This window comes from Danio aesculapii, chromosome 11 (assembly GCF_903798145.1).
Source record: "Danio aesculapii chromosome 11, fDanAes4.1, whole genome shotgun sequence".
Classification (NCBI taxonomy): domain Eukaryota; kingdom Metazoa; phylum Chordata; class Actinopteri; order Cypriniformes; family Danionidae; genus Danio; species Danio aesculapii.
This window is the reverse complement of record NC_079445.1, coordinates 140190-156661: the sequence shown is the minus strand read 5'-3', so window position 1 is coordinate 156661 and position 16472 is coordinate 140190. Positions and strand designations below refer to the sequence as shown.

At 42.0% G+C, this 16472-nt stretch overlaps 2 protein-coding genes across 2 annotated transcripts; both read left to right on the top strand.

Moving 5' to 3' along the window:
- The first annotated feature begins 841 nt into the window (after positions 1-841).
- npffl (neuropeptide FF-amide peptide precursor like) lies at positions 842-3504 on the top strand. Its single transcript, XM_056467990.1, has 3 exons — positions 842-997; positions 2193-2302; positions 2828-3504. Exons 1-3 carry the CDS (start codon positions 842-844, stop codon positions 2946-2948), a joined length of 387 nt encoding a protein of 128 aa, XP_056323965.1. The 3' UTR covers positions 2949-3504.
- Positions 3505-6445: 2941 nt separating this feature from the next.
- Positions 6446-16260, top strand: alas1 (aminolevulinate, delta-, synthase 1). The gene is given in 17 exon segments (XM_056467958.1): positions 6446-6595; positions 8298-8513; positions 9209-9385; positions 10140-10262; positions 10709-10931; positions 11444-11628; positions 12516-12695; positions 13002-13166; positions 13861-13880; positions 13882-13989; positions 13991-14026; positions 14028-14109; positions 14112-14131; positions 14224-14304; positions 14306-14390; positions 15904-16025; positions 16027-16260. Coding segments are annotated over 16 exon segments (1842 nt in total). The 5' UTR covers positions 6446-6595; positions 8298-8317; the 3' UTR covers positions 16066-16260.
- Positions 16261-16472: the final 212 nt, after the last annotated feature.

The following is a 16472-nucleotide window of genomic DNA, read 5'->3' as shown; positions in this document are numbered from 1 at the left end:
GAATCACCACAGCAGATCAATTACTGTAGTTGTCGTGTTACCATAGCAACTGTAGAATCACCACAACAGATCAATTACTGTAGTTGTCGTGTTACCATAGCAACTGTAGAATCACCACGGCAGATCAATTACTGTAGTTGTCATGTTACCATAGCAACTGTAGATTCACCACAGCAGATCAATTACTGTAGTTGTCGTGTTACCATAGCAACTGTAGAATCACCACAGCAGATCAATTACTGTAGTTGTTGTGTTACCATAGCAACTGTGGAATCACCACAGCAGATCAATTACTGTAGTTGTTGTGTTACCATAGCAACTGTAGAATCACCACAGCAGATCAATTACTATAGTTGTTGTGTTACCATAGCAACTGTAGAATCACCACAGCAGATCAATTACTGTAGTTGTCATGTTACCATAGCAACTGTAGATTCACCACAGCAGATCAATTACTGTAGTTGGTGTTACCATAGCAACTGTGGAATCACCACAGCAGATCAATTACTGTAGTTGTCGTGTTACCATAGCAACTGTAGAATCACCACAGCAGATCAATTCACTTTACAGTAATACGGTATGAACCCCTACAGTATTCTCTGCAGCACTACAGTAAGTACAGCCTCACCTCTTCACACCGGTTTGCTCCTATATGACAGCTCATCAGTGTAAGTGTGTTTCCTTCTCTGTTAATGTGATCTAATAACTCTGAGCTCCTGCGGGACCCTCATTCAGAGCTTCAGGGGGTCTCCAGAGTCTCCTGCTGTCGTATATAAGCTCATCAGACGGGCTCCTGGAGTCCAGATCTGCTCCTCGAACACACACACACTGAACGGCAGGCATGGATGCGGGTGTGTGGTTCATGTTAGTGGGTGTTCTGCTGGTCATGGCTGATCAGAGCCAGTCCATTACTAAAGATGAAGCGCTGGATCAGAACAAACGGCTGCTGGAGGAGGACGAGGAGCAGGACAACATGCTGGAGAGACCAGGAGCTGCGGTGAGACACACACACACACACACACACACACACACACTGCACAAAACATTTACACTCACTAAAATTGAGTTGCTACCAACAAATGGCCCTTTCAGATTTAATACTTATACTGCTGCTCTGCTGAGTGCTTCATTCTGATTGGCTGATGAGCACTCTCAGGTGATCAAGGCACAGCTAAAGTAGTTCCGGCAGGTTTAGAGCGCATTACAGCTCCATGTCGAGCAGAATAATGCACTCCGCGTAAAACCTTTCAGACTGAATTAAGTGATTGTCATCTAGATGCATGACACAACTGTAAAATATACTGTCAGTGTTACATTTATAAGCAATAAAATATAGCATTAACTGATATAAATGCTCCTATTTCATTCAAAACTACTAAACTAATAAAACTTGATATTAATAACTAAAATAAATCTCATTTTAAAGAGAGATCTCTGTGTTAAAATAACACCCCGTCGTCAATTCTGTATTCCATACAGAACTCATCCTTTGTCATTGTTTGGTTGTTAAATCATATTAAATGTCTAATATTCTGTCCTAAATGACATTAAACTGGCTTAGAAACAATGTAGACTGATTAAAAATGAAGCTGAAACGTGATTAGCTTCATAGATGTAATATGTTATGATCAATTAGCATAAAAACATGAACTAATCATGACTTTTACACAGCATGAGCTCATGAAGTTCATCATCTTAAAGGGACAGTTCACCTCAAAATCATAAATATCCTCAACATCTACTCACACACTCAACTATGATGAGTTTCTCTCAAACACCAATGAAGATTTTCTGGAAAATGCTGGGAAAATACATTTACTTCAATAGCAGGAACAAAAACACTAGCTTTTCCAGCATTCTTCAGAACATCTTCCTTTGTGTTCAACAGAAGAAAGAGACTCGAACCGGTTTGGAACACGTGGATGAGGAAATGAAGACAGGACTGATGTTTTAGTGTGAACTGACCCTTTATTCACACTGATGTAGTTTAAATCCAGCAGCAGCTTCAGGTTGTGTGTGTGTGTGTGTGTGTGTGTGTGTGTGTGTGTGTGTGTGTGTGTGTGTGTGTGTGTGTGTGTGTGTGTGTGTGCGTGTGTGTGTGTGTGCGCGTGCGTGTGTGTGTGTGTGTGTGTGTGTGCGTGCGTGCGTGCGTGCGTGCGTGCGTGCGTGCGCGTGTGTGTGTGTGTGAGCAGCAGATGGATGGTCTTCTGGAGGATCGTCTGCTGGTGGAGATGCTGCGCTCTTTACTGCACGGCTCTCAGAGATACGAGCGCAACCCTTCAGTGCTGCACCAGCCTCAGCGGTGGGTCTCTCACACACACACACACACACACTGCTACACAAATAAGCACACACTCACTCACAAAAGGGCATAGTCCACCCCAAAGTGAATGTCATTGTTTGCTCTCACTTGTTTTAAACCTTTCTGAGTTTCTTCTGTTCCTCTGTATGAGAAGATGTTTTGAAGAATGCTGGAAACCTGTAACTATTGACTTCCGCAGTAGAAATGACTAATGCTAAAGAAACTCAGAGATGTTCTGAACTAATTGAGGGAGAATAAACAGTGAGTAAATTCATATTTTTCTCTTTCAGTCAGTGGGTTTACTCTGTTTTAATACAGTAACTATTGGCTTTCACAGTGTAGGGTTAGCTGGTAAATCAGCAGACCTCAGTAATGGAGGAACAAAAGCGGTCCTGAGACAGAACCCTGGGTCACAGCAGTGGTTCATTGTCCTTTCAGCTGATAATCCCGTCAGTGTTCAGCGCAGTGAGTGTGGATCTTCAGTCTGCTGCTCTCTGTGACTGTACTCTGCCTTTACTCCTGCAGGTTTGGTCGTGGAGCGCGCAGTGGTTTGTCCACAGAGGAGCGAATACAGTCCCGGGACTGGGAGACGGTGCCCGGACAGATCTGGAGCATGGCTGTACCACAGAGATTCGGCAAAAAATAACCCAAACCCGTCCTACAATACTCAGTGATGTCTGTAGAGTGATGCATACACAGAACTAATGCATTCAAAAGCATGTCTGTAAGCCTTCAGTAAAGTTCCCCCATTTATATTGTTAAAGATGCTATTGTTTATTTCCCTGTGAAGATACCATTTGCTTTAAATGTTTCCCAGCTGATGTTTAATGCAGCAAGAAAATATTTCATGGTATTCTCTATTATCATTATTCTATTGGATAAAGTATGTCTGTTAGTCTGGCTGGACTAATAAACATCAATAAAGTCTAATGCTAATGAGCAAGCTAATGAGCAAACCAATGTTCTCCATCGACTTGCCTCATTACCCTAGTTAAGCCTTTAAATGTGACTTTAAGCTGAATACTAGTGTCTTGAAGAATATCTAGTCTAATATTATTTACTGTCATCATGACAAAGAGAAAATAAATCAGTTATTAGAGATGAGTTATTAACACTATTATGATAGGAGATATTAAGAGTATTTCTCCATTCATCAGCACTTGGGAAATAATGTCTTCATCTGTACCTCAGCTATAATCACTCAGATCTGTGATAGTCAATAAACACATAGAACAATAACATCAAGTGTAGTGATGATGTTTAATAAGCTGTGTGTGTGAGAGAGAGAGATAATCATTCATTCAATCGACCAGGCCTGCGCCACTGCGTCGCCAGAGAGAGCTAATCATGTTGTGTGTTCTGTGTGTAAATAAATGATCAGCTTCTGATGCTTCTTGATCATGTCATTTGATTAGTGTTGGTGAGTTGAGCTTAATTGATTCACTTCAGCAACACATTTGACTTGAGTTAATTGAGTTTGTTCTAATCAGCCTTGATGAAAACAGTCTGCAGAAACACTGTGATCAACAGCATGCCACTTTAAACTGAATACTAGTATCTTATCTAGTGAAGTATCTCAATATCTAGTCAAACATGTTGTGCTGTCATCATGGAATTAGAGTTAATATGTGCTTTTATTTTAAGAGTATTTCTGTGACGTCACTGGCCGCTCACTAGGTGGCGTGCTTCACCCACTGATGTCAGCCTGATCCTGAATCAGTGACCGCTGGGTGGCGCAGTTTACTGCAGCTCAGTCACTTTAATTAGAATAATTCATCCATTTGTATGCAGAAACTCTAAAACTATCTGATTTGTTTCTTCTATGAGAACATATTAAGCCTGAGTCCTTTAATCTGCTGTTACTATCTGTTTATCTGTTCATGGTAAAGCACTATAGTCATTTATAGTAAATACTGTTGTGCTTTTGAACAATACTATAGTAAAGCACTTTAATTAATCTGTTGAGGTGATTCTAGTGGTGATACAGTAATATAAACACAAATAACTCAATACTGTTGTTTTCTACATGTTATTCACCATGCTTTACTGTAGTAAAATCTAATGTATACTACAGTATTAATGACAGCTTATCACTTTAGAGTTAATACTGCAGTATGCTGGAGCAGAATGCTGGAGAGATGTAGATGCTATAATATATATATGCAGTGTAACCCTGCTGAAAACTCCAGCTTAAACCAGCCTAAGCTGATTGGCTGGTTTTAGCTGGTCGACCAGCCTGGTTTTAGAGGGGTTTTGGCCGCCTAGGCTGGTTCAAGATGATTTTACTGTAACCACAGTAAACCACTTTACTGTGGTTTAAAAACACTATAGCATCTACTGTAAATCTGGACATTTTTAGACTAAGGGCGTCATTATTAGGGTGGCGCAGTGGGTAGCACGATCGCCTCACAGCAAGAAGGTTGCTGGTTTGAGTCTCGGCTGGTTCAGTTGGTGTTTCTGTGTGGAGTTTGCATGTTCTCCCTGTGTTGGTGTGGGTTTCCTCTGGGTGCTCCGGTTTCCCCCACAGTCCAAACACATGCGCTATAGGGGAACTGATCAACTAAACTGGCCGTAGTGTGTGTGAATGAGTGTGTGTGGGTGTTTCTGTAAAACATGTGCTGGGTAAGTTGGCGGTTCATTCTACTGTGGCGACCCCGCGTTGATAAAGGGACTATCCTGAAAAGAAAATGAATGAAGGAATACTAATAAATGAACTATCACCATACTGTTTTTGCATTACAGCTCATTTCTAAAATGTTGTTTACATATGCAAATGAGGCATGATTTGCATACATCTGAACATTGCAGGAAGTCTAAATTCCTGTTTGATTGGATTTTACACAGCTGATTTTTGATACGCCTCTTTGCATCACTCTTTATAACACTGCAAACAGGTGGAAAAACAACAAAGAACCCAACTAAAGTATCGTCACATTATTGAGGAATTAAACTATAACCTATAATCAGGCTAAATAATGTCTATGGCTCAGTGCAGTCTGTGAACATGTGATTATATGATGTATATATAGTGTAGAATTCATGTAATATTTCATGGTTTCATTTACAGACACACATTCAAAACAAAAACCTAAAAGTGCTGTACATGTGTGTCAATTTACTGGACTTTTATAATAAAACACACTTTATTAAAAGCCAAAATCTCAAAACTGACTGAGTGCATGAAAGAGAAGGAACAGTTGAGTTCATCCGCCAAAGAAGAGAAGATTTCCTCATTATTTCCTCACTGTATATTGATTTATGCACTCAGATTATAAACTTTAATGATTTCCTTTCTTCTGTTAAACACAGATATAATGCTGGAAACAGCAGACTTCAATAATATACATGCACAGAAATATCTGCTCTTTCCAGCATTCTTCAGAATGTGTTGACCAGCAGACATAAACAGGTGGAGGATGAGGAAATGATGGCAGGATTTACATTTCTGGCTGAACTGACCTTTTAAATCTGGGATTTCATTAAGGAAGCAGTCCTGCTGTTTATATATTGATTTATTTATAGCTTATTCCTGTAGACGGGCGCGTCTATGAACTTCCTTCAAGTTTCTGGTGTCGTTTCCTCCTTCTATTAATGACATAAACAACACGAGGATCATACATGTGTTGATTAATCTGGGAATTATCCGCCTCGTGTTTTGAGGGTAACGTCTAGAAGGGATACAGCTGCGGTTACTCACATTTATAGCATAGTTTTAATAACAACATTTGTACATTAGTGTGAGGGTTGGGTTAGGTGTGGAAGTTAGTAAAATACAATTAATGAGTAATTTAATCAATAATATCAACTCATCACTGCTGTTTTTACATTACTGTGAGGGTGGGTTTCGGGTAGGCGTTAATAAAATACTATTTAATGGGTAATTTAATAAACAATATGATTAATGCTCGGTGTTATTACTGCTTTCACATTACTGTGAGAGATAAATAATAAAATAAAATTGAATGTGTAATTTTTTTTATTATAAATAAATCTCGTTAACTTAAATTATCGCCGCAGCTGTATCCCTTCTAGCAAAAACCGGTTTCGCCATAGTTTTCGCGGAAGAAGTAGGCGTGTCATTGCACTGTTGACGTAAATCTCGCGAGATCTGCGACCGCTTGTTTGATATAATCCCGGAGCGCTGCTCGCCCTCTCGTTCGTCCTCAGTGCAGGATAACGACACACATCGCTCATAACAGCCGAGAAAACAGGCCAGAAACCGCATAACACTAACAACCGACCACCGGACAGCGATACCAACAGAACACAACCGCGATCTCGGAGGAAGCTGAGGTGAGGCGCGTTGATTAGAGGTCGCGGCGCGTTTAATCATGCGGCTTTCTGACTGTTAACCTCTGAAGCGTCCACAGATTATCTGTACATCTACATTTATCTATGTTTTATATTTTAATAAAGGGACAGAGAGAGTTCGGTAGCGGAGAAGATTGTTATTTTTAATGTAAATTTAGCAAATGTAGCTAAAACGCTTCAGGTTCCTGTCAGGTTTGCTACGTCACGTGACGCAGAAATCATAACTCTTAACATTAGCATGTAGGTTAGATTAGTGTACTGTACTGAGTTTAAATGTAATGTAGTAGTGTAGTGTAGTGTATTAACGTTAGGTGTAGTTTCCGTGTGTAACTCGGCTGTTTTCCCGGTAGGTGAGCTGACAGTATCGGTGCGTCACTGTCGGCGCTGTTCTCTGACTTCATGAGGAAATAAACGGAGTTTCTGATGTTTTAACACTCGTATAAGTATCGAAATGAGGTAAAGCTGATTTTATATTTACACATTTGGACATTCTCTTTGATAATATAATTTCTGAAAAGTGTTCTTTGTCAAATCTAAATAGTAAAATAATATTATTAGCCAATGACTATCAAAGTACAGCATTGTTTACAGTCAGATAAATAGAGCTGATGTTGTGAAGACAGCCCTAACATCTTATTTCACACCTAATAATCAAAGTACCATGGTGAACAATATAGGGAGCGAGTCACTGAATGAATGTGAGAATATAACGCCTATAACTTTACCTCAATGAGTATCGATGATGATGATGATGATGAAGGCTGAGCTGAGAGCGGCTGTAAATCTGTGTGGAATAGGCTTACTGTGATGTTTGAGCGCTCACAGACTGCTTTAAGAAGTATTAGTGTGTGTGTGTGTGTGTGTGTGTGTGTGTGTGTGTTGGGGTAAAGTAGGTTTTATATTCGCACATTCCTTCAACTTATGTTGTTTATTACACTGCTTTGATTATCGGGTCTGAAATGGCATGTAAATATGTCTTCATAACAACATCAGCTCTCGATTTAACTGACTGCTGTAGTTTAATAGTCATTGGCTGATAATATGATTTCACTATTAGAATTAGCCAAAGAATACTTCTCTGAAATTATTAAGGTGAAAGTCCAAATATAAAACCAACTTTACCCAAATGGTTTTTCTCTGTGAGGTGTGTGTGTGTGTGTGTGTGAGGGAGAGTTGTGTGTGTGTGTGTGTGTGTGTGTGTGTGTGTGTGTGTGTGTGTGTGTGTGTGTGTGTGTGTGATTGTTTTAATAAATCAGTGGAGATTTAAACCTGAATGCACACAGACTCATGGGGAATTGTCACCGTAGGTCCCCGAATTGGGTAAATATGCTCATAAATCAGCCAGAAGTGTTTAGAGAATGTAGAAGTGCAGAGTGTTTACTATGAGGGTTGAGTTTAGGGGGAGATGAGAGAATAGAACAAACATCAGTACAGCTGAGGAGAGTCCTTACTGATATATATCAACAAGTGTGTGTGTGTGAGGTATGGGTGTGTGTCTGTGAGGTATGTGTGTGTCTCTGAGGTGTGTGTGTGTGTCCTGAACTCCCAGTAATGAGGTTGTGGCTCAGTTCCAATCATGTGAAAGTGACAGTAAGCCTTCACATCGGCTGCCGTTCATCACCGTGACATTGCACTGTCATTAATCAGTTGTAGTTAACCTGTGCTCTCTCTTCTGTGTTTCCAGACCTCACTGAACCGTCAGCTATGGACGCCATCATTCGCTGCCCATTCCTGTCCCGCGTCCCGCAGACGTTCCTCCAGCAAGCCAGGAAGTCTCTGGTGGCGTATGCGGTGAAGTGTCCTGTGATGATGGATCTGGCCTCCAGACCCCTGCTGCGCCCGCTCTGCTCCTCCAGCGCCAGCTTCCAGAAGGTGGAGGACTCCTCTGCGGCCGGACACGGTCAGTCACGCACTGTTATGAGGAATACAATTCTAGGAAAAGTAGAAAGAATCGGCACACTGCCACTTTAGCTTTCATAAGACGATTTAATTAGACAATATATCGACCTACAGGGTCTTCATCAGGTCACACAGGCAATACAAGAGAACCCTAGATATAGTCCAGACATCACACCTGCAAACATGATCACCCCAGATAACCGGTGAATAAGAAACATACACAAGATACATAAAATAATACATATATAAACACGTATATAATTAGAAAAAAAGTCCAAATTCAGACCCCTAGGAGACGAGGTAATTAATGTGTGAATGTAAAGAGCTTCCCTCTGCTGTAGGTTTACCTGTATCGCCGGCCCGTCTCAGTGTTTTAACTTGTTCAAATAGCATAGGGTGGACGGGTTATGTTTGAATTCATTAATGTGAACAGCAATAGGATTTCGTTGGTCATTTAATCATCTATTACTCCAGCAATTATGCGTTTTTAAACACTGCTTTGTTTTACCAGTATATGCTAAACCACATGGACATTTAATCATATGGATAACGTTTTTTGCATTACAGGACATAATCCCCATTGATCTTGCTGTTTACCAGAGTGAGGATGACCGAAAGACTGACATGTAGTGTGTCTTTAAATGCACCTGCATTACTGAGTGATTAAATCCCCTCTTTATTATTGTTTGTCTTCAGAATCCAGTGATGCCCCTGCAGTGCCCGCTGGTCACCCTGCACCTCCAGCCGGGCACGCATCCGCCTCTAAATGCCCATTTCTGGCAGCAGAGATGGGGCAGAAGAACAGCAGTGTGGTCCGGCAGGCCAGCATGGCTCTCCAGGAGGATGTTTCTGAAGTTCGCTCCGTGCAGAAAGGTTTGAGGAGCTGCTTTAAACCATTAATATTGTCATCCTAATAAAGAAATCATTACAGCCCATATATCATTAACAGCCTAAAGTTCTTGTTTCCATATCTGGTGACTGCTTTCTAATAGATATTACTGAGCAACAGTTATTCAATAATTTGCATCAAGGATCCTCATCAGCAGTACTAAGATACAGCAATCCACATGTAAACCATTTTCTAGATGTTTTTAGAGGCTAAATTCAACCAAACTGCACATACTACATTAGAAGTGTATGTAGAATTTACAAATATAGTCAAAAGTGTGACAAAATACAGCTCACAATCCTCAAAACATGCACAGAAACAGGGGGCGCTCTTAAAGGTTCACCAATGCAAACTGTATGTTGCCTGGTGGTCATGTCTGGTACTGCGACCAAACTGAATGCTGAAAGCTCATTATTTTGAGACATCAGCTTAAGTTGATATATATTTTAAAGCTTGATTGTTTAAAGCAACAATAAAACACTGCTGTTTGCTTTCAGTAATTATAGTATTAAATCATGACTAGTGCATTGTTTAGTATACTATCACACATCACCTTCTTCAGTATTTGACCTGTATAATGTGTAGTTTTTAGTGGATTTACATGGTTTGGTGTTCATGCAGATATTGCATGTGCATTGAATAAAACTGCATAGGGAAAATTCAGTTTGTATTAGCATGAACTGCTGTATTTCTCTGCTGTGGATTGTTTTTGATCTCTTTCACTGAATGTCTGTCCAGACGTCTCTGCATCGGCGCTCGCTCCTCTGCAGGACAGCAAGAATGGAGGAAACCTGATGAAGAAGCTGATGAAGCAGCGTCCCGCTCGAGTCTCTCACCTCCTGCAGGACAACATGCCCAAAAGTGCGTCTGTTCACCCTCAATTAATGCTGTTTAGCTCATGCATTATGCACGAAAGCATTTTAGTATTAGAATGTGCAACTTCTGATTTGTTAGCAAATGTCATTAGCAAACATAATAGTTTTACTGAAGATACACAAAATGAAAGTAAAGCTCATTCTTCAGTTTTCCCCTATACACCAGAGCTATACACCAACAAATCTGCAAATGGACCAGGCAAAATAATGTAATTTCAAAGTGAAGTAAAGGCACCCCATTGGCAGATAATTCAGCTTCTTTTAAGCTCAAAACTCACTTAATTTTGACTCGTTATTTCTGAAAACAAGACTGTATTTCTTGCTTGTCTAGAAAATGCTTCTTGAATTAAGGATTTTATATATTTAGACTAGAACCGAGACAAAAGCAGTATGAAAAGCAGTGTATTTTGACCCACGCGTGTTCTCTTTCAGATGTGTCCAGCTTTCGTTATGATGAGTTCTTTGAGAAGAAGATAGAGGAGAAGAAGAGCGATCATACATATCGCGTGTTTAAAACGGTGAACCGCAGAGCCACAGAGTTCCCGATGGCGGACGACTACACCGAGTCTTTATCCTTCAAGAGGAACGTGTCTGTGTGGTGCAGTAATGACTATCTGGGCATGAGCCGGCACCCGCGCGTCGTCCAGACCATCATGTGAGTCAAGTCAGGCTTTATTGTTGTTCTTCTACATGTCTGGACATGCAGGGGAACTAGATGTGGTGTCTCGCAGGAGCACACTGCTACATAAACGTAATCATAATGTAAACACTACACCATTTTATTTATTTAAACCTATACATAACCTATACTAACTGTGCTAACTATACGTAATCTAACTTTACTAACTACTATGCATAACCGAACTATACTAACAACTAATTATGCATAATTTAACTACTAACAATATGTGATGGAAATATACTAACTAGATATTTTCTAACTATACATAATCTAACTATATTAACTAATACATAATCGCTCCATTTAGTTGCATTGTTTATGTTCTGCTTTCCAATATGGCCGATTGATTATGCATCAAAAACACTCAAAATAAGTTTGATCAAATGATTAAAACAAAGTATTTTTATAGTCGACACATTCTGTGCATTCAGACTGTAGTAAACACAGTAAATGTTGACCGCTGTCTCTGTGTTTGTGGTTAACAGGGACACTTTAGGCAAGCATGGCTCTGGAGCCGGAGGGACCAGGAATATTTCGGGCACCAGTAAGTTTCATGTGGATCTTGAGCACGAGCTGGCGGATCTCCATGGGAAAGACGCCGCTCTGCTCTTCACCTCGTGCTTTGTGGCTAATGATTCAACGCTCTTCACCCTCGCCAAGATGATGCCCGGTCAGTGCTATACACCTTCATATACACTTTCAGTATTAGACACCGCTTTTAATTAGAGTGTTTTTGGAAAAATTAATAGAAAGAAAAGGTTATTTTAGTTGTTAAGCGCTTTAAAATACACAGCATAGAATTTATTATTTGAAATAAATAAGGATGCATGATATATCGGAGGAAAGCTTTTCTTAGAGTTTTTATCTTGTTTCTACTCCAAATGTCTAAAGATTAACTCTTAAATCAGGAAGGATTTTCTAGACTAGCAAAAAAGCCTTGTTTTCAGGAATAAACAGTTAAAATTAACATCTTAAAATAATCTTGTTTTTGTTTTTAAATCCGATTGTATTGAGGAACTCACTAAATTATTCCTCATATCTGTAAACAAGACAGTATTATTTGCTCGTCTAGAAAATGCCTCTTGATTTCACTGTCAATAAAGCACTGCCAAGTTGACTTTTAATGCTAAATGAGTCGTAATAAATGCATATGATTAGATTGTCAAGCCCAAAAAAGCTATTTGAACTCCTGTATTCATGAATAAATATGTATTACCAATATATATTTATGCATGAATACAGGAGTTTAAATGATTTAACAGATGTATAATATGTTAATTGGAGAACACCGTATGAAATGCTGTAATAATACATGTATTATTCTGTTAGTTAAAACATAACGTGGAATAACCCAGTGGCTCTTTATTGTCCATTGAGGCGTGAGGTTTCTTATCTCTGTGTGTGTGTGTGTGTGTGTGTGTGTGTGTGTTGTGTGTGTGTGTGTGTGTGTGTGTGTGTGTGTGTGGGTGTGTGTGTGTGTGTGTGGTGTGTGTGTGTGTGTGTGTGTGTGTGTGTGGTGTGTGTGTGTGTGTGTGTGGTGTGTGTGTGTTCTCTCAGGTTGTGAGATCTATTCAGACGCAGGCAATCACGCTTCAATGATTCAGGGCATCAGGAACAGTGGCGCCAAGAAGTTTATCTTCCGTCACAATGACGCCAAACATCTACGAGAGCTTCTGGAGAAATCTGATCCGTCCACTCCCAAGATCGTGGCCTTCGAGACGGTGCACTCCATGGACGGTCAGTGAAACGCAGAGAGAAGAGCCTGCGTTTCTGCATACACCTGTTTCATCTGTGTTTTAGAATATCTAAGATGTGCACACATTCTGAAAATGGGCATAACTGAGTGGGATAAACTATTCATCTGAGAGGAATAAATGCATATAAGCTCATTTATTAGAGGAGAATGAACACCCAGTGGAGAATCCCTACAGTGCAGCAGACTCCACGTCTCTCAGTGCTCTCTGTGCAGGAGCTGTGTGCTCTTTAGTCTGACTCGTGTTTGTGTGTGTGTGTGTGTGTGTGTGTGTGTGTGTGTGTGTGCAGGCGCAGTGTGTCCGCTGGAGCAGCTGTGTGATGTGGCTCATGAGTTCGGCGCGGTCACCTTCGTGGATGAAGTGCATGCGGTGGGTCTGTACGGGCCCCGCGGCGGCGGCATCGGCGATCGGGACTCAGTCATGCACAAGATGGACATCATCTCTGGCACTCTGGGTCAGTCTGAGCTCCTCACTGTTGCTCGGCAACCAGCGCTGTTGTTTTCCTCAATCAGTTTCCCTCAAGACTCTCAATGGGGTTTTCAGTGACCCAGCAGACACACACACACACACACACACACACACACACACACACACACACACACACACACACACACACACACACACACAGGAGACACTGAACGCTGCCGCAGACATTGAACACTGCCACCTACACACACACACACACAGATGCTCATTCACTGCGCTGTAATCTGAGCTCAGTATCTGATAATGAGCAGAATAAACTCAATCAGCAGAACACAGAGCGGCAGCAGCAAAGGCTTGAACAGGAGGCTGTGTGTCCGCTCTACAGTAATAATGTGATTATTAATAGTAATGTATACTATAATAGTAATAATGATGATCATACTGTAGCCCGTCTATATTTATTATGCATATTTGAGTGTTTTATACAAATACATATTAAATATATAGAACACGCACACAACACACACACACACACACACACACACACACCACACAACCACACCACACAAATCTTGTGTTAAAATGTTTATTTTGGATGTAGTTTATAGTGATTAGTCTTTGTCCAGCATATTGTTATTGTGCTGTGTGTGAGCGCACCATATTCTGATTCTGCATATCATCCTGATGTTTTCTTCTGACCTGTGTGTGTTGTGTGTCCTCAGGCAAGGCGTTTGGCTGTGTGGGGCGGGTACATCGCCAGCACACACGCACTGATGACACGGTGCGCTCGTACTCTGCCCGGCTTCATCTTCACCACGTCTCTGCCGCCGATGCTGCTGTCGGGCGCAGCGTCAGTCTGTGCAGATCCTGAAGAGTGAAGAGGGACGAAACACTGCGCAGGAAACACCAGCGCAACGTCACACTGCTGCGCCAGATGCTGATGGACAGCGGCCTGCCCGTCATACACTGCCCAGCCACATCATCCCTGTGCGGGTGCGTACACACACACATTCAGACACACAACACACACACACATGCTCTCACACAAACACGCACACACTCATGCTGTGTGTGTGTGTCCTCAGGTTGCGGATGCGGAGAAGAAACACAGAGGTGGTGACATCATGATGAGCCGCTACAACATCTACGTTCAGGCCATCAACTAAACCCCCGACGGTGGCGCGAGGAGAAGAGCTGCTGCGCATCGCCCCGACACCACACCACACACCACAGATGATGAAATACTTCGTGGGTGAGTACACACACACACACACACACACACACACACACACACACACACACACACACACACCGCAGATGATGAAATACTTCGTGGGTGAGTACACACACACACACACACACACACCGCAGATGATGAAATACTTTGTGTACACTGTACACGCTTGCTCACACACACACACACACACACACACACACACACACACACACACACACACTAAATACTGCAGAGTACATGCCTGCACACAGGGGTTGTAGAGTGAAGCTGAAGCTGTGGTCAGTGTAGTGTTGTCGGTCTGATGGCTGCCCTATCTTATGGGGACCTATCAGAAGAGGATAGAGTGTGTGTGTGTGTCTGTGCGCGAGACAGCAAGTGTGTGTGATGATCAAGAGCCGCGGTGTCCAGAGTAATGTCAGCAAACTACCAAGAAGAAGAGCACATCCAGCAGGAGGAGCTGTGGAGGCCAGAGGAAGCTGTCTGAAAGAGACGTCCGGCTGATAACCCAGAACACATCAGAGCACAGCTGATCCACTCACTGCAGCTCCACTCTCCTGTGTCCAGCAGAACTGTTGCTCTGGAGTCCTTAATTGTCCTTAACTGATGTCCTTAATAAAAATAAATGATCAATCTGACACACACCGTAGGAACAGTATTACAGAACATTTTGGTGGGTTTAAAACCTTGACTTTTCCATACAGTGGTGTACCTTGAAAGCCGTTATCGTCCCATGGTTACTGTGGAAAATGTGAAGCATGTATTGTTTTCTGAGTCCACCTTCAGTGTGTTTCCCACATCTGGGAGAGTTACGGTGTGGAGAAGCCCCAAAGAAGCGGCCCACCCAGACTGCTGATGCCCAGAGTGAAGCATGGGGGTCAGTTAAGTGATGGTGATGGTTTGGGCTCACTGTCATGACATTCCTAAGACCCAATACTTGTGCTTGGTCACTGCCAAGGACTACCCAACCATTCTGGAGCATCATGTGACCCAATGGGTCAAACATTGTATCCTGAAGGTGTGGTGTGTATCAGGATGATAATCAGCAATACACACAGCAGGACTGCCGACAGAGCGCTCTGATGAAGACGACAGTGAAGTTGAACATCTCCAATGGCCTGCACAGTACCCAGAACTAAACATTATTGAGCACTTCAGGGTGTTTTGGAGGAGCGAGTCAGGAAAGATTTTCCTCCAGCAGCATCAGTAGTGAGCTGAACACTATTCTGAAGAAGAACAGCTCAAGAATCGCTCTGGCCGCTGTGCAGGACTCCTGTCTGTCATTCCCAACACCAGCATCAACAAAATGGAGGCCAGACAATATACTAGTGAAGTATGTGCTCTAAAAGCGTTCAGATTCATTGTCCAATCCCTTTATATTTATATATGTTGTTTGAGTGGCAAAGGACAGTAAATGATCCTCTATATCCAACACTTGGGTGCATTTTCTCTCTTGATGGTGCAGCTGTTGTGAAATCTGGAACCTGTAACTAAGTGTGTGTGTGTGTGTGTGTGTGTGTGTGTGTTTCAGACAAGCTGACGCAGACGTGGACAGAGGTGGGTCTGCCGCTGAAGCCTCACTCCTCAGCCGAGTGTAACTTCTGCCGTCAGCCGCTGCACTTCGAGATCATGAGCGAGAGGGAGAAATCCTACTTTCAGCGGCCTCAGCCAGCCCATATCGGCCTGCGGATAACACACACACACACACACACACACACACACACACACACACACACACACACAGCGCTCTCTGTGTGCTCTTAATCTACAGTCTGAAGTCTTTTATATTGAGGATGTTTAATGTAGGCCAGTCACATGTCCATTCCTGTGTGATCCAGCATTATGTGTCTGCTCGTCAGTTTTAATAAACTAATGACACACACAGACACACACATGGCTCTGAGTGTTTATTGTGGTTATTTGTGTGTGTGTGTGACCTATTTCCTCTCTGAGAGAGAAAGTGGACGGTGCTCATAACAGACACACTGACCTACATCACAAATGACCTGCAGATGAGGAAGACCACACCAGGTGTGTGCGTGCGTGTGTGTGTGTGTATGTGTATGCATGCTTGTGTGTCTGTTTTTGAATGTGTTTCAT